Source organism: Herpailurus yagouaroundi, unplaced genomic scaffold (assembly GCF_014898765.1).
Source record: "Herpailurus yagouaroundi ecotype Mexico unplaced genomic scaffold, PumYag 184, whole genome shotgun sequence".
Taxonomy (NCBI): Eukaryota; Metazoa; Chordata; class Mammalia; order Carnivora; family Felidae; genus Herpailurus; species Herpailurus yagouaroundi.
The window spans coordinates 38744144-38767441 of record NW_024412415.1 but is presented as its reverse complement, the minus strand read 5'-3'; the positions used below and the strand labels follow the sequence as shown (position 1 = coordinate 38767441).

Here is a 23298-nt window from a genome sequence, read left to right as displayed (position 1 = left end):
CCATGTGCATGCCGAGCAGATTCGCGGAAGATACCCGAGAGCCACGTCGGCGGGGCTTCTGGAGGCACGGGGTCTGGGGGAAAGGGAGTCTCGTTCTCCCTGAGCGGCGCAGTGAGCGGACTCGCAGTGTGTCTCCGCTTAATAGACCCCCGCCAGAGGAAAGCCCACGCCCGGCCGCGGCCAAGCCCCGCTGGCCTTTTTTTGCGAATCACTCGACGCCCCCTTTGGCCGAGGTCGCGAGGACAGGATCGCTGAAGCCCCTCCCACCCGCTGCCCCGCCCCTGGTGAGGGCGGGACGACGAGACCCCACTTTTCCACGGGAGAAAAACCGAGGTGTGGTCCTTTGTGGAGACCTCACGGTTTGTGAGAGTTCGCGCCCCAGGGCCCTCGCTAGCGTCGCCCGGCTAAGCGGGAGGCTGCGGCCCCTCACTGCCCCCACCCCACCCCAGGGCCCGAACGGCACGATGCCCCGCCCCTCCCGGGACGGCTCTGTGAGGGCGGGCCGCCCGCCTTCCCGCCTCCAGGCCGCGCCCACTCCCCAATGAGGGCTGGGCACGCCCCTGATGCGAGGCGTCGTGCCCCCGCCCCCGCAGGCGCCGTGCTTGCGGAGCCACCCCTCCCAGAGGCGCGGTGCTTCACCTCGCCTTCTGTCTCTGGCGTTCCCTTAAACTGACGGCGTGGCTCGAGGGGCTGCTTAATTCCCCCAATTCTATGTTAGATGCTCTCCCGCCCCCCATCCGAAGTAAACAACCGAAGCTAGGGGAAAACGGGAGGCTTGCTACGCTAACGCAGCCTCAAGAACGGCTCCCGGTCCCCTTCCAACCAAAGGCACCCGCCCCCCAATACAGAAATTCAGGAGGTGCTTCGATTGTGCTGTGGGTGACCGAGAGCCTTGCTGTCTCCATTCCCTTAGAATCCTGCCTCAGGGCTGGAGGCAATGAGTTGCCATTCTTGCCCGGCCCCCGTGCTTGGCCACACCAGCCTGCTTTCATCTGGGGTTTCATCCACTCACACGAGGTGAGTGGACTCTGTGTCTCCTCCCCGCATCGCGTCGCGTTGCCCGCGTTTTCCAAGGCTTCCGGAAGCCAGGACCGCGTGGGCCGCTGAGGGTGGAGGAGCTGAGAGGGGAACTCCCGTCTCCAGCCCTGCCCTGGGAGCCAGGTTCTTAAGGGTTAAGCCGGCCCATCTTCCCACCATCCCTTTCCATATTAGGAACCCAGGAGCCCTGCCTCCCAGTAAGGAAGCCAATCCCATTTTCTGAAATGGAACAGGAGCCATCTCCCAGCCCCTTCTCCAAAATCTGCAGTTGAGTAGCTGTCCGTGCCTCAGATTCTACCATCAGAGCTTCATTTTTTTCATTAGGGCTTGTCTTTTTGTTCCTGAAAGAAATCACACCTAGAAGAAAAAGAGGCAGAGTATCAGGCACTTGGAAAAAGATCTGACCTGAGGTGAAGTAAAGGTAACTCTCCCACCCCCAACCCTCTCACCTCTTCCCTCCAAGGCTGAGATTTTGGGAACTCGCCTGGGGAGCTCAAGCGAGCGGGTCGTCTCCAGGAGCCTTGCTCCATGCCTTTCCAGCAACCTTGTTCCACATCCTCTGACCTTCAAGGACCAGCCTCTTTCCCCAGGCCTCTACCCTTGTGCGCACCAAGTCTTTTTCCGTGTGGGCTGAGAACTGCAGCCTGGTTCAAAGGCCCCAGGGAAATGCCCCTGCCCTGTGCCGCGCTGCCAGCCACCTGACACCCCCAGCAACTCTTGCCCCTCTTGATGTCCCTTTTGCCCTGCTGGGCTCCTAGCTCAGCGTGCTGCCCCCTCCAGGCCCCAGCTCCTCTGATCCCCTCCTTGTCCTGCCCACCCTGACTACCACATCCATCTTTGTCTTCTCTGGGGCTGTTAATTCATCTTTGAGCCTCGGCTGTAGGGTCACCTGTCTGGAAAGCCTTCCTGGGTGCTCCAAGGGGGAGTCAGGCTCCCCTTCCCTGCGCTCCCACAGCACTGAGGGCCGTGCCTTCCGCTGCACAGGCTCTGCAAGTTCAACATCTGGTCTGTGCCACTCCCTACTCCGGCAGACCACGAGCCCTTCCACGACCAAGCCAGGCAGAGTTCGGGTTCTCAGGGGGCGCTGGGGGCTACCGTGGGGAGCGCCTGTTTTTAGTGGGAAGACAGAACACCCAGCCGGAGGGGAGTTGTGGGTGCTCCCCAGGGCCTGGGAGAGCGGGGCGGTGGCCAGTCCTCATGGTCCATTTTGGAGAGGAAATGTGGAGAGAGCTCCGGAGGGGCTGCAAGAATGTGGGTCTGGAGACAGGAGAGGAGAGCGGCAAGGTGTCTGAGGGGAGAGGGCTGGTGGGTGGTAGTGCCATCCTGAACAGGGGGCGGGTCTGGGAATGTGAGGAGTGAGCAAGTCACTTAGTGGGTGGGGGAGCTCAGCCCAGTGACGCTGTCCTCAGTGAGCACCTTCTCCCTGTGCCTGCACAGAGCTGGGGCAGGGTGCCTGGTGCCCAGGGGTGTGGGTAGAGAGACAGTGCTAGGATTCTGAAGCCCAAACCCTGGAGGTGAAGTGGGTGGGCATAAGGACAAGTGGAGTGTGCAGCCGCTATCAACCCCACGAGGCCCCTTAACCAAACTGGTGGGGCCTAGGGCTCAGGGCCCCCACCTTACAGCTGAGGCTATAGAAGCCAAAGAGGGCACTGAAGCAGTAATTTGGCTTAAGGGCTCTGACCCCCACGTTAGAGCTAAACTACTATGTCCCCCAGATGTTCCCGTCCCCTACCATTTCCAGACTCCCACACTGGGAAGGGGAGCAGCAGGGGTGGGGGAGTGCAGGCCCAGTTCACAGTGGACTCCCTTCATGACCTTGGGGCAACGGGTGAGCCCTTCTGAGCTTCAGCTCCCCTGCCCAAGATGGAGCTTGGTTGTTTAGCAAGTAGCCAGGCCGTGGTCAGCATCACAGCTCATAGAAGCTGTTGGAACGGAAAACTTCAGGGGGGCTGAGGCTGGTGTTTATTTGTAGTCTGAATCATCAGGGAAAAGTCGAGGCCAAGTGGTTGGGGTTGACAGGTTTAGGTGCATGTTCAGCCCCGGGGCCTCAGTTTCCATGTCTGAAGAGGGGTCTCAGAAGCTGATGCTCTGGGAAGGCAGGACTGCCCCAACTCCAGGGCTTCCCATCTGTCCTGCTCTCAGGACCCACACTGAGGCAGAGCCCCGTGGACCTGATGCCTGGCCCCTTCTGCTCTCCCTGGCACTCCCGTCACTTCTGGCCACTGGACCGTGCCTGCTCACCAAGCCCCACTGAAGGGTGCAAGTGAGTGTGGGGAAGGTGGGCACAGCAGCCCCTGAGGCCCAAGCCGAGGCTGGGCTTCCCTTTCCTGGCAGGTGCTCAGACAGAGCCCTGGAGCAGGACTGGAGGCCGTCAGAGAAGGGCCTGCGGGTATGGCTGGCAGAGCGCGTCTGGCAGTGTTGGCTGACCACCTGTGGACGGCGCTGGAGGCCCTATTGGGCGAGCACAGGCGCCGCAGATGCGGGGATGCGAGCTGGGACTCTGCAGGGCCCTGTGTGAGCTCCTCACTCTGGGGCACAGAGTGAAGTTCCCGTTCTTCTCTCCCTGGTCTTCCTTGCTTCTCTGCAGGCCCAGGGAGAACCCCTGAGCTACAAAATCCTCTTCCCAGGCCGAGAGCTCTAGAATGCTCCGGGCTGGTTGCCCACATCTGGGGTCAGGTTCTCAGGAAGGCTTGTCAAGGTCTGGGGCATCCAAACGAAACAGGAATCGAGTCCCCAGCAGAGCTTCTGTGAATAGTGTCATTTCTGTGATGGCGCCCCTGGAGGTGTGCAGTGCATTATCTGGTGTGGCTGGGGGCACTGGATTGGAGGCAAAGGAAGGGCCAGGGTCCCTGTGACACCCACCCACCCCCCGGCCAGAGAGAGTCAGAGGGAGGGAGGTGGCTGGTTTCAGCTCAGTGGATAGAAAAGTTTCCAAGGCCCAGTTGCCCCTGGCGAAAGCTGCAATCCCCAGGGAGTGAGGAAGGTGAAGGCTCATGCAAGTTGAAGATTCTAGGGGAGGCCCCCAGAACCCCTGCCCCATGTGGGCAGCACCACACCGTGATGGCCTAGGCTCCTAAGCTTTTAGTCACCGGGGGTCTCAGCCCACAGCTGACCCTCCTAGAGCTCCTGCTCCCTACCATGCTGGGGGTGACCCTGGGGACCCACCCGTCTGCTCCTGCCTCCCACTCTCTAGCATTCCATGACAGCATCCCTCCTCCTTTTGCCGGAGCTCCAAAGCCATCAGCAGCTAGTGTGGAGGAGTGCTGTATCAGGTCCAGCTGGAGGTGGGGGGTTACGTGTCTGGAGCCTATAGTGGTAACAGCAGCCCCTCGGAGCTGTGGGGCACAGTCCCAGGTGTACAAGCCAGGACTCGGGTCTGTGCTGGGCTAGCAGCCGGGCCCTTGGTGGGGCTTATCGCAGCGGTGGAGCAGGCAGGGCCTTGTGGAGTCTGCCTGCTTTATCAAAATCTACAGACACTGCCGTGCCTGGGGACAGGGATGGCCCTCTGCAGGGGCTCTGTGCTGCCTTCAGCCCTCCTGGCAACAGGTGGAAAGCTCCCTGGCCCACCTGGCGCAGGAGAGGCACCAGCTGCAGGGATCCCAGAGACAGGAGTGGAGGCCAGACCGGGACACACAAGACAGGTCAGGGTGCCCGGTTATGGGTGAAGGGCACGGTGGCAGAGGACGGGCAAGATCGTGCTACTGCAGACGGAAATGGAAAAAGCCCAGCCGTGTTTGGACCAGAGGAGCCAAGGGCCCCGTGGGCCAGAGCCCTTCTCTAAGTGGGTGCCTGGCAGGGCGCTGAACACCGGCCCTGCCTTCTACTTCATTCTTTGGTCTTCATTCTTAGAGCAGCAGCTGGCAGAGGAGGGCAGTGCGAAGATTTCTGTTCAGTTCCCTCCCCGTCAACATTTGGGAAGATGCTGCCATCACCCGGCCTACTCCCCTCCGGGTCCAGATGGGAAAACAAAGCCATCTTTGTAGGAAAGAACTTGTTCAGGCTCCAGACAGTGTGGTCTGGAGGCTGTGAGGAGACCTCAGGATCCTGGACCGAATGTACCTGCAGGAGATGCTGGTGTCAGGCCTGCAGGGCCAGGAGCTGAGCTGCGATGGGGACAGGGCCCGGGCACTTTAGGGCCCGGATGACGTCTTGATGGGGGCAGCCGAGACCCCTGCCCAGGCTCAGGATATAGCCTTCCTGCAGGAGCAGCTGTTGATCCTTGGGTCAGGTGGCCCAAGACAGCTGGCAGGATCGTGCCCCCCCGCCCCCCAGGGAATCCAGGGCACCAGCTGAGCCAGCCTGTGCCCACCTATACCAGTGGGGCAGAGAACCAGGGGATTCTAGGCCCTGACCTTGGGGATTCCAAAGTTGGATGAGGGGCCTAGGGACACCATGGAAAAGGGAATGCCCAGGAGGGACAGATTGGAGCAGGGCCTCCACACAATGCAACTCCAGCGTGCACCGTTCCCACTGTGGCCCCAGAAAGCGCCCTTTGGTGGTACGCAGCCTGCCTTAACCCGTCTGGTCCAGATTGAAAGCTTGGGGTTTGGAGAAGTCCCTTGGGGGCTGGGGAGGTCAGAGGAGGCCTCTTGGAAGAGTTGAGTCCCAGAGGATGAGGGAAAAAAGGGCTCTGGGAGAGGGTAAAGGCCTGGTGGCTAGCCTGAGCAGACCGATCCCAGCCAGGTGAGCCCCACAGTCCGGTTGGAGGCCGAGCCATGAGTGGGGGGAAGGGGGATCTTCACAAGTGAACAGGAGACTCTCAGAAGAGCTGGGCAGAACCCCCAGTGACCAGTGGTCTGCTTAGAGCAGCCTAGAGGCTGGTCTCCACAGCCTCTAGGAGAGCACATACGGTGTCAGAGGGCCCCATGCAGGCCCCGGGGGCAGAGCACCAGGGCTGCGTGCGGAGAGGGTGGTGTGGCGAGCAGCACTGGGGGTGCCCCCCGGAGGCCTGGCAAGTAGCCACTCAGGCCCACCCTCAGATCGTCTCACACTGGGTGAGATGGCCCTGTGGGCAGGAGGCGGGCCAGCCTCTGTCCCCAAATCCTGAATCATGTGGCCAAATTCCCAGATTCCCTTCCCTGGGTATTAACACTCCTGGGTGTCCCATTCTGGCCCTTTAAGGGGAGCACGGGGGAAATCTTTCAGCTTCCACAAATCCTGTCTCTGCCACGTATGGCCAAACCTTTCCTGCTGGCCCAGGGCCAGGCTGGGGGGGAGGCAAGATGACCTTAGCTGCTGGGCTCAAGTCAGGATGCTTGGGAGTGGAAGTGCCCAGGACAGAGGGTTCTGTGTGTGTAGGGGCCACAGAGGAGGCGTCTCTGCCCCAGTCCCCATCCCAGCCAGTAAGACACCGTGAGGACGTCCATGCAACTTGGAAAGAAACCATTGAAAATGGGTTGGGGCGATCTGGGGCCCATACTGTGTCCATTTCTACTAACACACTCTAGGTCCAGGAGGTGCCAGTGCCCCTAAGGAAAGAGCTAGAAAAGGAAGAATCCCATCCCAGGCTTCAAGAGAAGGTGGCTGAGTGCTGGAAGGCACGCTGGCACCAGGTGGTAGTTGCCCTGAAATTTAAAGAACTGCAGAGACCCCAGACAGAGACCGAGGTCTGGTCTCCCCAGGTGGGTGCTCTCTGCCCACCTTCCTCTCCCTCCCCACGTGCCCCCTCTCCTCGTTCTCTTCCCCACTGCCCAGTCTTTCCTACTGCGAGCCATTTAGTGTCTTTCTGCTCTTAGGCTGCCCACTAGCTTTATCCTACACTTCCTTCCCTTCTCCTGCTTCCTCCTCATTACGCTCCACCCATCCATCCTTCTTTCCATTCCCCCCGTTCATCCAGCATGCCTTCCCTGAACATCTACTACATGTCTGGCCCTCTTCTGTGTGCAGGAGAACCAAAGTCAGATCAGACCACTCCTCGTCCCCAAAAGCTTATGGTTTGGGGCCACACAGTCCTCAAGTGGGCAATTACAATTTAATACGTCTGATGAGGAGAGGGGCACCTTGGTGGCTCAGTTGGTTGAGCATCTGATTCTTGGTTTCGGCTCAGGTCATGATCATGGTTTGTGGGTTCAAGCCCCACGTCAGGCTCTATGCTAACAGCATGGAGCCTGCTTGGGATTCTCTCTCTCTCTCTCTCTCTCTCTCTCTCTCTCTCTGCCTCTCCCCTGCTTGCTCTCTCTCTTCCTCTCTCAAAAATAAATACATCAACATTTAAAAATATATGTCTGGGGCGCCGGAGTGGCTCAATTGGTTAAGCGTCCAACTTCGGCTCAGGTCATGATCTCGCAGTCCGTGAGTTTGAGCCCCGCGTCGGGCTCTGTGTTGACAGCTCAGAGCCTGGAGGCGGCTTAAGATTCTGTGTCTCCCTCTCTCTTTGACCCTCCCCCACTCACGCTCTGTCTCTCTCTCTCTCTCTCTCTCTCTCTCTCTCTCAAAAATAAACATTAAAAAAATTTTTTTAGGGGCACCTGGGTGGCTCAGTTGGTTGAGCATCCGACTTCGGCTCAGGTCGTGATCTCATGGTTCTTGAGTTCGAGCCCCGCATTGGGCTCTGTGCTGACAGCGTGGAGCCTGGAACCTGCTTCAGATTCTGTGTTTCCCTCTCTCTCTCTGCCCCTCCCCTGCTCACACTCTGTCTTTCTCTCTCAAAAATAAACATTAAAAAAAACATTAAAAAAATATATATGCCTGATGAGGGGAAAGGCGTTGTAGGAGTTGGGGAGGGGGGCAGCAGATAGGTAAATCCTCCCGATTGAAGGGGTTTCTGAGCCTCTGAACCATCCCTGAAGGATGAACTGGGCATCCTCAGTGAAAGAATGAAGGGCACTTCAGCAAGAGAGAGGGGCACATGCAGAGGCCCAGAGAGGACAGATGTGGAGGTGGCAGAGTGAGAACAGTCCCTGACCCAGATGAGGAGTAGAGAAGGCAAGGGGGTGAATGGTGGGACAGGGGCCAGGGCAAGGGCTTGGGTGTCCTGGGCCGTGTCCACCAGACTTCCAGTCCAGTTTGGTGATGGCCTCCTCCCAGCCAGTGTCCTCCCTTAGTGTCTAGGGCAAACGTGTACATGCACAAGCAGATAGACTGGTGGACACTCCCTCCCCCCTACCAGGATACACGCGAAACACTCACCCAGAGACACGCACATGTTCCCAGATGTGCGCACACGGACACAGACAGAGTCAGCAAGGAGGCGGCCTGGAGGCCCAGGGATGTGGAGCTGCAGGGACCCAGGAGGGGGGTCCTGCTGTGCCGCAGTGGGGCTCGTCTGCGTGAGATGAAGGAGCGTGAGAGCGGGTCTCAGCAGCAGTGCTTAGCTGGCCTTGAGCTTCACGAAAGGTGGAGTTGGTCTAAATCGGTGTCTCAAACTGGGGCCCAGAGCTTTGCTCCGAGAGGGCCGTTAGCTCCTCAAGGAAGCAGATTTGCAGTGATTGTCTGCAACTGCGCATTTGTACAGAAAGAAATCTCAGTTTTTGTCTGTTTATCAACCCAGACCCCTGTGGGTTGGAGGTTGTCTCCTCAGGGCCTGGAGAGACACTACTCTTTATGGGGTGTGCACCCCAGTCAGGACGGGGGCCTGCGGGCGGACAACGCCGGTGAGAAAGCGTGGTGACTGAGGGCTGGGACCTCTGGGCAGATTCAGGTGCCGGGAAGGAAGTGGTGCGGAGCGAGCCCTGCGAAAGCAACATGCAAATGACCCGTAAACCAGTGTCAGTTTGGGCCCCAACAGGAGGGCCTTCCAGTCCTTTGCTTCTCGGGGACTGCCCAGGCCATTTCTCTCTCCCCAGTCCCCAGGGAGGCCCGGCCTGGACTCACCTTCTGTGAGCAAGTGGTGCCCCAGGCCCTGCGCCTGTCCAGGGAGAGTGATCTAGAATTCCACCCTGGGCCGTGGGCAGGGGTCCTCTGGGGAGCAGGGCCCGGGGCTCTCAGGGAAACTGGGCAACATCTGGCTGGCAGGAGGGTGCGAGGGGCTCCAGGGGCCTCCGGCGCTCTCCACCTACAGTCTCATCCCGACCTCAAGCTCCTTCCACCCTGACCCTCTCCCGGTCTCTATCTCAGTCTCTCTTCCTCTGTGCCAGCCCAGGATTCTGTGCTCTGCACTGTCCCCAGATCAGTGGTTAAGACCGTGGGCCCCAGAGCCGGAGTACTGGGCTCCAATCCTGCCTCCGCAGTGTACTTGCTACGTGACCTCGGGCAAGTTACTCTACCTCTCTGGGCCTCATCTGTAAGGAAGAAACCCCCAAACCAAGAACAGTTATGGTTCTCCCCCATCCGCTAAGAGGGGTAAACTGGACACGCATGTAGAAGGCTCAGAGCAGTGTCGGCATGCAGCCAGGAAATGTTCGCTCCCGTTGCCACGCACTTCACGCTGCTTGCTGGCGTGGCCGCTTGGAGGCGAAAATCCCCTTTTCCAACCGGGGATCCACTGGGGCTCCATGTCACTCGCCCTCTGGCAGTCTGCCAGGGCTGCCAGAGCAAAGTACCGCAAACCAGGGGGCTTCGGCAGCAGATACTTCCTGTCTCACGGCTCTGGAGGCTGGAAGTCTGAGCTCCAGGTGCCGCAGGGGTGGTTCCCCCTGAGGGGGGGATTCTGTTCCTGCCTCTCCCCAGGCTTCTGGTGGCTGCTGGCAGTCCCCGATGTTCCTTGGCTTGCGGACGCATCACCCCAGCCTCTGCCTCCATGTGCACAGGGTGCTCTCCCTGGGCACATGTTTGTGTCCAAATTTCCCTTTTGTAAGAACACCAGCCAGATGAGATCAGAGGCTCTCTCCAATTACCTCTGTAAAGACCTTATCTCTAAGGTCACATTCTGACGTACTAGGGGTTAGAACACAAACATAGCTTATACCTCCCAATTTGCATCCTGCTACCTTCCTGTCGGGTGGGTTGGGTAGGACTTGGGATCTCGGGGACCCAGCTGTTCCGTCTTCTCTTTCCCCTCATTTAGCCCCAAGGCCCTGACACGGCTGCAGAAAGGCTGGAGGGGCCACAGGAGGGGCCGCTGTGAGGAGGGGTGGGCACTGTTTAGTGAGCCCCCAGGCAGCCTGTCCGCATCCGGGTGGGAGAGGCAGGCGAGGGGCCAGGATGGAGATCACACACAAACGCGTGTGAGTGTTCGTGGGCATGAGAAGATGGGGTGAGGGCCGCCCTCTGTCTGGCCGGCGACAGAGCAAGATGCAGACTCTGGAGAAGGAAAACAGCCAGGTGGCTGCCAGGATGTAGAAGTGGCAGGTGGCGAGGAGCTGGAGGCTGCCCGAGGCTGGGGCAGCCCTGGGGCTGCCCACCTGGGATCGGGGCCCCCAAGGAGCCCTTCCTGATGACCCTAGAGTCTTTCCCAAACCCGAGATCAGGGACCTGGTGCAAAAGAGTGGGAGGCCCAGGCTCTGCCAGTTACCAGCCACTTCCCCTCAAGAGGTCTCAGCTTCCCTGTCCCAAAGAGTCCCAAACTCCCTGCCCTGGCCCCTGTCGTACCCAGGGGCTCAGGGGCGGGGCCGTGGGGCCCTGGGCAGCCCATCTGTCCACAAGTGGACAAGATCCTTGCACTCCTGGCTGAGCTGGATGCCGGGGAGCTCTAGGACTTTGGGCGCAGCTGACACCGGAACCCGCAGGTCCAGGTGCCCTCGGGTCAGCGAGGCCTGGGCCTGCTCACACCCCAGAACAAGGACGAGAGCCTGGACAGTTCAGCCAGCCTAGAAGGGAGGCCAGCAGTCCCAGAGTCCTAGCCGCCCACCCTCTTCCCCCAGCAGGGCCCCCAGGCAAGCTCTCGGAGTCTGCACGTGGAGGGTGGGCTCCCCACCCTGTGGAAGTCTGGGGACCAGACTGCCACCTACTGAGTGGGCACCAGTCAAGCCCACTCCCTCGGCCTCCAGACACAGCCTGTGGGGAAGGCCACTGTGGAATCTTCCCTGGGCCTCTCAGGCAGCTGGGTTCCAAAGGACACAGGTGGGATGGTGGCCTGGTGGCCCTTGCTGTTTTGGCTCAGGTCTCCATCTGTACACTGGGAGTGGTGTTGGCAATACTCAGGGGTTCTGATCCTCATTGGTCCTATGACCCTGTTCGGTGTACCCACTGGGTTACTGTCCCTGGGTCGCACTCTCTCCAGCTTTTAAGAACTAGGCCGATGCCCCAGCCGAGTGGCCCATTCGCCTTGGTTGGGCTAATGATGTTAGAATGGGGGTGGGGATGAAGGTACAGGTCTTGCTGTCCCCACCAGGCCCCAGGAGCTGCCAGAGCCAAGGACCACAGAGGAGCCAGAGGAGTGTCGAGCATGGGCTCGACCAGAGGAGGAGGGGAGAGCTCACGGGCAGGCAGGGCGGGAGCTGCTCCAGCCCCCACAGGAGGTGAGAGCTAGCTTGGGGTGCTGGCTGCCCTCCCTCAGATCAGGGTGGGGGCAGGGCTAGAGACCGGGCCTCCCAAGCAGAGGACAAGGCTCTGATCCCACACTGGGCCCTTGTGACCAGGGGTGGGAGGAACTGAGACCAAGGGCCCCCAGGGAGGTGAAGGTGGGGAGGGGAGGTGCCTAACTTGTTGGAGCCCGTGAGTCAGGATCAGGGTGTTTTCACTGAGGGCCAAGAGCAGAGCCTAGACCCACTCTAGGCTGGAGCCCCAGGCGGCCCTGACCTTGTACTATTGCAGGGTGGCCCTGGGAGGAGCCCAGGCACACAGGGCAGGCTCACCAATCAATGCAAAGCAAGTGCACAGGGATCCCATGCAGGGAGACGGGACGATCTGGAGATGTAAAGGGTTTGGAGACCTGGCCTGCCCTCGGGGAGCCCTTGGGCTGAGCAGCGTAGCCCCATAGGGAGCACTGAGGGAGTATCACCCATTCATATTTTTGTATTCAGGGGAATTTGTAGTCACCTGTACGGTGTGGAGAGGCAGAGGCTGTCCTGCTCCCTCCTCCAAGTGCTGTTCTACCTGCCTCTCCCTGCCCGACAGCTATTATGCCCCTTGTTTGGGTCAAGGCAGAGTCCCAGGCAGGCCCCCGCGAGAACCAGGGTGGGCGATGTCCTGAAGCACCAGATCAGGGTAGGAGCCAGTGACTGACTCCCTCTCAGACTCTCCCCCCATTCCCAGACTTCCCTGAAGGAGGCAGGCTTGGAGCTGGCCCAGAGGCGAGCTGGGCTCCAGAAAATCCGGGACCCAGAGCTGGAGGCTCACCAGCCGGCCCCGGAGGTGCCCAGAACCAGGTGCTCAGCATCCCTCCGCCTCTGTGCCTCTGCCAGGCCTGCATGCCCCGGTGGGGGTGGGGGCACGGTCCCCTGTGCCCAGTCCCCAGTGCCACTGACCTGCCCTCCCCGGACTCAGTCAAATCCCTCCCAACCTCGCACTGCCCCCAGGAGGGCCCGGGCCCTACAATGTGCTCACTGTCTTTCTGCCTTCCTCCCCAAGGTGGCAGAGAGGCTTGCTGAGAAGCTGAGGCTGGAAGCAGCTGAGGGCTCTGAGCAGGAGCTGGCGGAAAAGTGAGGACCATGGAGTGAGGGGCACCCGGATCTGAGGGGCTCTGTGGGGAGAAACCACCTTCCTTCACAGAGACCCTCACAGCTCTTCCCCTTCCCGTGAGGATTTGGGGGTAGATGGGAGAGGGCATTTAGGGACATGCTAAGAGAATCCCAAGGGGGACACTGCCAGGCCTGGAACTTAATGTATATCCTGGTCTGCCTTATTCTCTCGGAGGAACGGAACACGGGAAAGAAGCAGGAGGGGGCATGGCTGGGTGGGCTCTGGAGGCACAGGGATTAGGACCTCTGGGTTCCTGGGCCTGGGGTCATGCATGGAAGGAGAGTGGCCTTCTTATGCTCAAGTCACCTCCACCACTGACCAGCTCAGCGAGCGTGAGCAAGTCTGCCTTCTCTGGGCCTCAGTTTGCTCTTCTGTAAAAGGGGGATACTGCCTATCGTACCTATCTCAAAGGATGATGTGAGGATTACACGAGACAGTGCGCCTGGCCGGTGGCCCTGAGTTTCCCTATACCTGGGGTCCAGTTAGAGTGAGTTGGTACTAAAGTCATAAAACCATGGAGATGGGCCCAAGACCACCTGCCTCTAGGGCTTTAGTCGCAAAGTCTATTTGTCCGGTATTCTATCAATGAGGCATTATTTGCACTTAATACATTCAGGAGACAAAGTGGGCTGCCAGTGATGGACAATATAGCACGTTCCACGGCCTGGAACAGCTCCTGCTTTAGGCTTAAATACCATTTCACCTTGACGCGGGTTCTCATCTTTATGACCCTGTGTGGAGGAGCTTGATGGGGTACGGACTTCTATCTTTTGCCTGAGCTTCTCTCTGGGGACCACTAGAGAATGGGGTCACATCTGCCAGTGGGACCTGGGAGACTCCAAGAGTTCCGACCCTCAGGCTGAGAACTGTGTCCCCAGGGAGAGGAGCTGGTGTAGCTCTGAGCTCTAGCACTGGGAGGGCGGGAGCCTCCAGCCATCTCTCAACCCCTGAAGGTGACACCTGGGGACTCCCTAGAGGAACAGGCAGAGTAACCCCTGCCTCCCTGTGTGACCCAGACCCTGTTTCTCTCTCTGCCTTTGTTTCCCCATCTGCAAGCCAGAGTGGGGGGGGAGACAGAGGCCCACAAGGTCCTTCCAGCGTGGGCCTTTGGCGATTCTGAATGGATTCCTCAGCTGGCCTCCCTTTCCCTGGCTAGAACTGGAACTACTCCATACCTGGTTACCTGCCCTGCCTCTCTGCCCTCTGTGGGGTCAGCTTCTGCTTCATTTGTCCCCAGGTGTCAGCCATAGCCCAAGAACCATGGAGGAGAGGAGCATCTGAGAAACGTTGGCACTTGGGACAGTGCCCTAGCTGGAGGAGAAAGGTGTTGTGCCCACTGAGGCCCAGAGCCACCAGGGTCCAGGTTTATAGCCTCACTCTGCTGCACAAGAGACCGAGGTCAGCCCTTTGCCCCCAGTGAGCTGACAGCAGACTGTCAGGCTTCAAGAACCAAGGGTGGGAAAGGACTCCCTGGGGAGAGTGGAGCCCCCCCCCCCGCCCCGCTAGGGTTTCTGTCAGGCCTGAGGCAGGGGACCTGTCATAGGTGGCTGCAGTCAGAAGCCTCCCTGTCCCCTGCCTGAAATAGGGCCTGAAATGCCCATGTCAGTACAAGGTTCTTGACGTTTAGTGGACAAGGCCACCTGCCCTTTCCCAGGGGGACCCTGTGGCTAGAAGTGGATCTGGGCAGAGAGTGGCCAGTGGGGTGCTGAGGTCCTTGTGGGGCTTGGTTGGTCCATTCACTGCCCTGTCCCAGCACAATGATGACCACAAACCTTCTGTCTTACTGGTGAAGGCCTTGAGTATTGGGCTTTAGACTTTTCAAAGTGAGTTCTGATACATTTGTGCCTCACATCACTCTATAGTCCCTATTTCACAGGGAACTTGCCCAGACAAGGCAGTAATGTGCCCAAAGTCACACAGCAAAACGGCAGCTAAGCCCCCTGGTCCCTTAACCTGTTCCAGAAAGGTCGTTTCTCGTTTCTGAGCTTGATACAATGGCCATCAAAGATGGCCAGAGGCAAGGCTGGCTTAGAGTTGTCCCCCTTGAGGTTATCTGGCCATTTTTCTCCTTCTGAACTTCCCTCCCCACCCTGCTGTGTACTTCCTTCCCCTACAGAGCTCCGTCAGCTGGGCCACGTGCTTCCAGAACCTCCCTCAACTCTGTCACTGAACATTCCCTCCATCTACTGACTTAAGCAGAGTTTGGCAGAGGAGGACCCTGGCAGGATGGAAGGACAGAACAGCTCTCAGATTGTTTCTCCAGCATCATCTCCTGCAAAATGTTCTCTGCCCTCCCTGCCATTCACACAGCTGCTGTGGGAGCTACAGAGTTCCCAGCTGATGGGTCCAGCACTGGGTCCTGAGCCCAACAGAGCCAGTGGCCCTGTCCTGATCACTGGACTTGAGACAAAATCGTAGTCTCTCGGGGCTGAAGACTGGACACAGAAAACTTGGGAACTGTTAACTTCCCTGTTTTTCATGGTGTCAAAAGCTGGATTTCAGTGAGGGCAAATGGAGCCGACAGGTCCCAGGACGTGGAATTGGGATGGAGACACTTTAGCTCATCCCAGGAGGTCTCTTGTATGGAGAAGACATAAACTTGACCTTTAGGATGGTCATCTCACGTTGCTCTGTGGGCTGGGCAGCATGGTGAGCTGGTCTTCAGAAGGAAAGGAGTACCTTCCAAGGGCAGCACTTGCCAAGGCCAGTCCCACGCCCCGCTGTCCTTGGGCTCCCCCAGACTCCGAAAATAAATTCTTCTCCTTTCTGCTCACATGAGATGAGTGGTTTGGGACCCCTGCCAGGGCGCATCCCCAGTGCGCTCCAAAGCGAGGCGCTGCCCTCCCCGGAGGGCCCTCCCTTCAGGCCGGGCACCCACCCTCCAGCCGCTCACTCCCTCAGGCCGGCTCCTGTTTGCTTCCTGGCACAGACGGCGTCCCCCCCACCCCCCCACCCCCCCCCTCCAGAGAGACGGTACCTCTCTGCCTCCAAGCGCAGCAAGGTCCCCGCTCGTCCCGGTCCTGCTTTTCTGGTCGGTTGCTTCTTCCTTTCCCTCCAGGGGTGATTCCGACCTCTCAGAAGCCTCAAGCCACCAACTCCCCTTTTCAGGGCGGAGACTTCCAGGAGAAGGTGCAGGAGGCGTCCGGGCTTCCCTCCCGCGCCCCGCCCCCTCCCCCCATTGGCTATACGGAGGGCACGTGGCCAGTCCTGGCCAATGAGGTGGGGGGAGGTTGCGGCGTGGCGCGGAGCCGGGAAGGGTGGTCCAGGAGAATCTTGGAGCCTCTCAGGACTGTCAGGTGACTCCCGACTGCACAGCAAGGGGGACATGGGCGGAACGGAGACTTGGGACGACCAGACACCCCCTCCAACTTCTTCCTTCTGTCACCGGGCTGGGTCGCCCCTGCCCCTCACTGAAGGGAGGCACATGCAGGAGAGTTTAGGGCAGCTGATTGGAGTCCATTCCCAGCCCTGCCATTCACTAGATATGTGACCTCGAGCACATTTCTGGTTTCCAGTTTTTGCATCTGTAAAATGAACGAAGTTACTGCCTCATAGGGGTGTGGGTGGAGTGGAAAATAAGCGTGTATAGAATGCTTGGTACTTGCTGGGAGGGCAGACTCTGGACCCCGTAGCTACCGAATTAGAACCCCTACAGCTCTTCTCACTAGCTATAAGAACTCAGGCTAGTTACTCAACTTCTCTGTTCCTCGGTTTCCTCATCTGTAAAATGGGAATCATAGTCCCATCTCATATGTGTAGAGAATCCAAGGAATTAACACAGAGAACTTAAAACAGCACCTGGCCCACACCAGTATTCAGAAATCGAGTTTCATAGCTAAGTGCTGTCAGGTCTCCTGGAGCACACGTGCAGTTCCTCTGGGGTACAAACCTAGGAGAATTGCATGTGCCACTTGGTAATGCCCAAGTGTTTTCCAAAGTGGTTAGACTAATTTACATTCCCCTAGCAGTCTCCAAGAGTTCCCATTGCTCCCCATCCTTGCCAAGACCTGGTATTGTAAGACCAAAGTGTGTGCCAATCTGATGGTGTGGAATGGTTTTCTGTGCACTTCCCTGGCCCCAGCGAGTTCCAGCCATTCGTATTTCCTCTTCTGCAAAACAGCTGTTCATGACTTGGCCCCCTCTTTCAACCCCCCACCCCTTTTGCTTTTAACAATAAGCATTAACACACACACACACACACACTGGCTGTTAGTTTTATGTTGCAAGTATCATCTATTTTTTTTTTTAAGTTTATTTATTTAGAGAGAGAGAGAGCACAAGCAGGGGAGGGGCAGAGAGTGAGGGAGAGAGAACCCAAAGCAGGCTCCGTGCCATCAGTGCAGAGTCCAACACAGGGCTCAAACTCACTAACTGTGAGATCATGACCTGAGCCAAAGTCAAAAGTTGGATGCATAACCAATTGAGCCATCCAGGGGACTCTCCCAGTGTGTCTTTCTAAATACCAGTATCTTTTTTTTTTTTTCCTGTTCATTTATTTTGAGTGAGAGAATGTGAGAACATGAGTGGGGGAGGGGCAGAGAGAGAGAGAGAGAGAGAGAGAGAGAGAGAATTCCAAGCAGGCTCCAAGCTGTCAGCACACAGCCCAATGCAGGGCTCGATCTCACCAACCCGTGTGATCATGACCTGAGCCGAAATCAAGAGTCCAAAGCTTAACCAACTGAGCCACCCAGGTGCCCCCAAAACCTGTATCTACCTATTTTGAGGGGGAAGGGGCAGAGAGGGGGAGAGAGAATCCCAAGCAGGCTTCACACTGTCAGCACACAGCCGGATGTGGGGCTCAAACTCACGAACCTGTGAGATGATGACCTGAGCTGAAATCGAGTCAGATGCTTAACTGACTGAGCCACCCAGGTATCCCAAAATACCAGGATCTTTTGATAAACTCTTTTGGAGGGTCTAGTTGGAGAAATCCTTCCCTTTCTCGAGGTCTTGGAAGATATTCTCCTATAGGTCTCGTTAAACTGAAACGGGAAGGAATTGCAGCGGCCTGGTGCCTTGTTCTTCCTAGATTCTCCACGTCCGTCAGGAGCTTTTCTCCTCGCGCCATCCCCTGCAGTCACGATGCACCGTTTCCGCCTCAGAGGTCTCTAGACCCTGCTTCTCCTCACCTCCCCGACACCCTCGTGGGCCTCCTGCTGCGTCACAGGAAGCTGTGAGGTGTGATACCAACTACTGGTTACCAGTTATTAAAGTACTAAGGGCTAGCGGTGCCTGGCTGGCTTTGTCAGTGGAGCATGTGACTCTTCGTCTCCGGATTGGGGGGTTTGAGCCCCACGTTGGGTGTAGAGAATACGTAAAAAAATTACTAAAGGACTGGTCATTTCTTTCAAAAGGTGTTTAGAGACCAGTGAGAGGCTCAAGCCTGTCCCAAGGTCACTCTCGTTTGCTAGCACTTCAGAATGGCAAAGGGGTCTGCATTTGCCTGCCTCAGAGGACTGCACAGACTGGGGAGGGGCGTTGTTGTTGTGGAGGAGGGCAATTACAAATCCCCAGTGCTTTTCCTCTCTGCCCACTTCTCTTGGTTTCACCAAAACTGCGTTGTAGCCATAGGATGTGCATCATGGTGGAAAAAAAAGTCTGGGCACTCTGGGTCCAGGCCCGAGTTCCAGCGGTGGCATCCCAGAGGTCTAATGTCCAGAATGTCTTCTGACTCCAGATCACACTTCCAGAAAAGCCTCTTTTTAAGCCTAGGTCCTGGCTAAAACGTGTCAGCAGTGCCCCGATGCTCAAAGGATGGCACCCAAATCCCTTAGCCTGGGATCTATCCTGGACCCAGCCATACTTTTCCCCAATTCCTCACCCCTCCAACTCCAGGTCCTGGCCACAATTCCCCAAGGGCAGGTCCTCTGAGGCCACCAAGTTTCCATAGATCAGTTTCTCTGCCGAGAATGCTTCTCCTCACATCTCCAGTTGGCAACCTCACTCTTCCAGCTGAAAGATCGCCACCTCTGGGAGGCTTTCCAGAAATGCCCCAGTGAGCTGCCCCAGCATCCATCTGCCATCAATGGCCTACTGTCCCAGTCACATTGCATTTCAATTTTTGATTGGATAATTGTGTGTGCCTCCCCAACAAGACCGTGAGCTCCATAAGCACGGGGACCATACTTACTCGGCAGGAGCTCAAAAAAAGCCTTGCTAAATGGAGGCAGTCCCCTGGCCCTGTGCCTGCCAGGACACTGATGCGGAACCACTGGAGATGGTCCTGGTGGTCAGGCAATACCTAGGGTTTCCTGCCAAGCCAGAAACAGGCTGAGAGTGAGCACTCTGGAGAATGGATAAGCAGTAAAGGGCAGAAGGTTCAGGAAAACCCAGGGATCCAGAGGAGCGGGTCCTTTCTACTCTCAATGCTCTCACCGCTCCCTCATCCCAATCACTGCCCACTGGGAGGGTCACTGAAAGCATCCGAGAGACCTGCTTGTGTGAAGAGGTAGAGGTTTATTGAAATATAAACATTCGAGAACATGTAAGATAGAAAATAACCACAACATATACAGACACTTGCTGCAAGAGGACGTCTGAGGTATTTATCCACTGCCTAGGCTACCCATGTGCTAGCACATTTTCCTGGTCAGAGTACACAGATGGGGAGGGGAGGGAGGGGTGGGGACGAAGCGGCCCCGGCCCACCGCCTGCCCTGTGGCCTTCAGGACTGCACCTTCAGGGAAAGCTTCTCTTGCCCAGGGCCCCGCTCCTGGGGCACCTGCTGGCATCCCCGACTCTTGGGCTTCCGGGCTGAGACCTTGCTGTTGTCCTCGAGGGCAGCAAGGGTTTGCTGAGAGGGCAAAGCTGGCTGGGCAAGCTGCCTAGGGAAGGGGAGAGGATCCAATGACCAGAAAGCCACAGTGCACTGTCCCTGTGTCCTCCGGCTAGAAGAGTCCATCCTTTGTGACCAAACCCCTGAGAAAGACACACTGGCCAAATGTTGCGACACTTTCAAGTGGGCCCAGCGCCAGCCAACCGGGCCCTTCCTGGCACCGGATCCCAGACACTCTTCTCTGCCCACCGCCTGCGCTTACCTGGTGGGTAAGGCGGGAAGGCTCCTGAGGCCAGAAGAGGGTCAGACCCCGCTGGGTGGGGCTGTGTGTGTGTGTGTGTGTGTGTGTGTGTGTGTGAGCAAGTGTGTGGAAGGCTGGGGAGGGAGTGAGAAGATGTGTCCGGCAGAGTGCAGCTTACCAGGCTGAGGGAGCTGTTTTGTGCTCCAGCTTTTGATTTCCCTTTCCTTTCACAGACAGGGCCGAATGCTAGCCGTGTGACAGCTCGTGCCAGCGTGGCCTGTCACCACCACAGCCCGATGACGTCACAGTGAGCGGTGTTCTGTGAGCTCTGCAGGGCGGACTCAACCAGAGATGAGCCTGGTGTGACAATCACCCCATCTTCCCAATACGGGAGCGGCCTGCTCCAGCCCAGGGGCCCAAGGGAGGACGGAGCTCACGGCATCCCCTTATCCCTGGGACGGCTCTACAAGGCCTCTGTAAGGCCCAGGGCCTCCCCGGCCTGCCCCTGCCCTGAGGTGGCAATGCTGAGTGAAGGGGAGCCATTCTGTCCCCACCCTGGGGAGCTGGGGGTAGGGGTGTGGGACCAGCCCTGCTCTGGCAGCAAATGGGTCAGGAACCATCTTCAGAACCGTGTGGTTTCTGGACCTGACCTGCATGAGCAAGGGCCTCTCGCTTCACCGCCTCCCCGGCCACCGTGATCCCTGAGTCATCTGCCCTGCCTGCCTCCCCGCCTCGTCACTGGGGTCTTAGCGAAGGGCCGGAGGGGCTGGGGTACCAAAGGTTTGCTCGGCTTTAGGGGTGATCTGCTTTCATTTCTTTGGTGCTACAATAACAACAATAAAAATTAAAAACAAAAAAGTCAGCAAAACACATATAAAAAAGATATCAGAGATGCAAATACTTCCTGAAGAATCAAACATCAACAATTACAAATCTGAGGTATTTCAATGAACCTGACATCAGCAGGTTTGGGGATGTTGGGGCTGAGGTGACCCCATGAGAAGGGAGGGCCCGAGGGACAAGTGGGCTGTTCCTGGGAGAGGTGGCCAAAAGGGCGAGTGAGAGCGTGAGGTTTGGGAGGGCCAGAAAAGGATCAGTGTGAAAGCGGGTGCCAGGGCCTGCCTGGGCAGCCCCCTGAGGCTCTGCCTCTCCCTCAGCAGGTACCCAGTAAGCTCTGGGGCCTGAGGACTGCCCTCGTGTGCCCTTTCTTGGGGCCATTAAAAGAGGGACATGGGGCCCTGAGGATAGCTTCGAGACTTGAATATGAGGGACCCACACCCCTGGAACCAAACATGGTAGGTGAGGTGGGTAGGAGGGCCCCATCCCATGCTCAGCGGAGAAAGGCCATGAAGGCATTGTCTTGGCCCCTAGCAGCCCCAACATGGGAGTTAAAGACTGAAGGGCTGAGCAGGGGAAGAGGCCAGTGACCCCAGGGTCACCAGAAAGCAGGGGAAGGGAAATAAATTAAGGGGAAGGGCTCTGGAGGGCCTCCAGCCCTGTGCCGGCTTACAGATTGTCGATACACTGTGCCCGGGACGGGAGGTGGCCTGGGAACCCCGGAGGAAGCTGGCTGCCCACAGACCCCGCCCAGTTCTCCAGCACAATCCCTGATTGGACAACGCTGCCCTGTCCTGCCCCTGCAGCCTCTCCCTGTCCCCAGAGTACAGCAGGACCCGAACGGAGCCCGGACAGACGGACATGTCCAAACTCTCAACATCTGGCCACACGGTGTTTGACGTGGGCTCCGTGAGATGAGGTAAATTCTGTGCATCAACCTCCTTCACTCTCGACAGGAGAGCGGGGCACGGGGAGCTGGGTCCTGCCCCTCAGAGGGACCAGCTGGTGGAGGGCTCCGCGCTGGGGGTGCCCCGGGACGAGGTAGGACTGGCTGAGCAGTGAGAGCTGCCGCTGCCGCTGCCGCCCATGCTCTGGGCGGCAGACCCTGCGATGAGGTGGACCACGGGCTTCTGGGCAAACAGCACACCTGCGGGGGAGGGGGGGAACGAGCGTGAGCAAAGAGTCTCGGGCAGCTGCACTCTGTTCCCGCTACGGGTGCCCAGCCCTGTATAAGGCTCCGTTCCAGACACCATGCTGGCCGCTGACCAGAGTCCTGAATACCATCTGGCCTCAGGTGCTGACAGGCTGGCCAGGGGGCAGAAACGTAAACCATGATTTTTGAGGAGATGTAACCAGTGCTCTGCGAGCACTGCTCCCTCCTCCGGGGGCTTGTGGGAACAAAGAGAAGGTGGTGGAAGGCAGGGGCAAGCTGGTCAGGAAAGGCTCGGGGGGAGAGCATGCCTGGGCTATCAGAAAGAGCGGCCAAAGGAAGAGCCAGAGCAGGGAGGTGGCAATGTGTTGGAGGCTGGCATGGCAGGTGAGGCTGGACAGATGGGAAGATGAGGGAAGGGAGGCCTGTGTGCCTCTTAGGAGGCAGGTTTTACCCTGCGTGGGTCGTGAAGGCCCTGGAGCTTTTAGGAAGGGGAAGGACACGATAAGATATGGGTTTTAAAATGCTCTCCACGGGGCTGGGAGGAACAGGGGCGACAGAGGCCCACAAGGAAAGAGGCCCAAACCAGGGCAGCGGGGCTGTGGGGTGGCAGAAAAGGGGAGAGAGCAGAGGAGCGGGGTCTGTCAGCTCTGGTGGTGAGGACAGAGGTGAGAGGCTCTTGGGAACGACTTGCCAGTTCCTGGCCTGTGAGACGTGCACGCCCACCAAGAAAGGGCACAGGTGGGACAAGGGTGATGCAGGTGAGGTCTGGGGTGCCTTCACCTCCCTTCTGACTGCTCCCCATGTTGTGAGGAGGCGTTATCTCCCACTTTCCAGACACTGATCTCGTCCTTCCCTGCTTTCTCCATGGACCCACCCCCAGCCCCCAATCCTCTTAGACCATCAAGCACCACCAGATGGCAAAGGGCACCTAGGCCCTGCCTGTTGTCTCGCCTGGTCTCGAGAGGCCCCCTGTGTCAGGCTGAGACTTCTCAATGTGGCCTCCAAAGCACCAGTCATGTGGTGACCGGCAAGGTGATGTGGCATCGCTGCTTCTCTGTAGGCTGCTTCCAGGAACTCCGTCCCTTCCCTGGCTGCAACCCCGATGCTGGCAGCTGGTGGCCGGCAGAGCCAGAGCGTGAGGCCCGCAGGGTGGCGCCGCCAGAACAGGAGCACCAGTTTGATGGAAGGTGTACCTTTAAAGCCCCTCCTCTGGACCCCTCGGGCTCTCTGGCCCCCACGCAGCAAGCCGTGCTTACTAGTAAGACTTGGTGGGGCTTGTTCCCAAACTCACCCCTAAACCAAAGAAATGGGAGCGGGGAAAAGACTGGTTTCCAGCAATTGAAAAGACTTGGTAGAGATGCTAACCCAACCAGCCAACAAACTACTGCCCAAGTAGACTGAGAGCAATAACTTTAAAGGACTGGGTGGAATCGTAAAAACAGGCGGATTTCTGCTGCACTCAGATTCCTTTGCCTGCGTGTCACTCCTTGGTCCATTTTAAAGAAAGGGAATGACAGGCAATGTCTAGGGAGAGTGGAGCTGAACCATTCCAAGGAGCCCTGTGCGCCACAGGTCCATGATGGCTAACGCGATGCTTAAGGCATGGGCACGGACGGGATTATGATGCTTCGTGCTTAAGTGATGGGTGCAATTAGCGACTCAACCGTTGGTCCAAAAGGGTTAGATGAAGGGTCTCCACCATTCTGTTGAAGGTGGGGGGAATCCGTCATCCTGCTGGCAATCCTCAGCCTCTCC

At 58.1% G+C, this 23298-nt stretch overlaps 1 protein-coding gene and 2 long non-coding RNA genes across 9 annotated transcripts in view; 1 reads left to right on the top strand and 2 right to left on the bottom strand.

The window, feature by feature from the left end:
- Nucleotides 1-1362: 1362 nt before the first annotated feature.
- Nucleotides 1363-7515, top strand: LOC121041990 (uncharacterized). Its single transcript, XR_005795940.1, has 3 exons — nucleotides 1363-1459; nucleotides 3181-6659; nucleotides 7500-7515. It is a non-coding gene; the product is annotated as an uncharacterized LOC121041990 (long non-coding RNA).
- A 7477-nt stretch (nucleotides 7516-14992) lies between these two features.
- LOC121041991 (uncharacterized) lies at nucleotides 14993-15683 on the bottom strand. Its single transcript, XR_005795941.1, has 2 exons — nucleotides 15515-15683; nucleotides 14993-15196 (listed from the first exon to the last, which is right to left on the bottom strand). It is a non-coding gene; the product is annotated as an uncharacterized LOC121041991 (long non-coding RNA).
- Nucleotides 15684-18973: 3290 nt separating this feature from the next.
- ARID3B (AT-rich interaction domain 3B) overlaps nucleotides 18974-23298 on the bottom strand; it is a 57596-nt gene continuing 53271 nt past the window's right edge. For all 7 annotated transcript variants that reach the window (XM_040493254.1, XM_040493258.1, XM_040493259.1 and 4 more), the window contains exon 9: nucleotides 18974-21537. In XM_040493254.1, coding sequence (XP_040349188.1) covers nucleotides 21380-21537 — 158 coding nt within the window. In that variant the 3' untranslated portion in view covers nucleotides 18974-21379. The remainder of the gene's footprint in view (nucleotides 21538-23298) is intronic.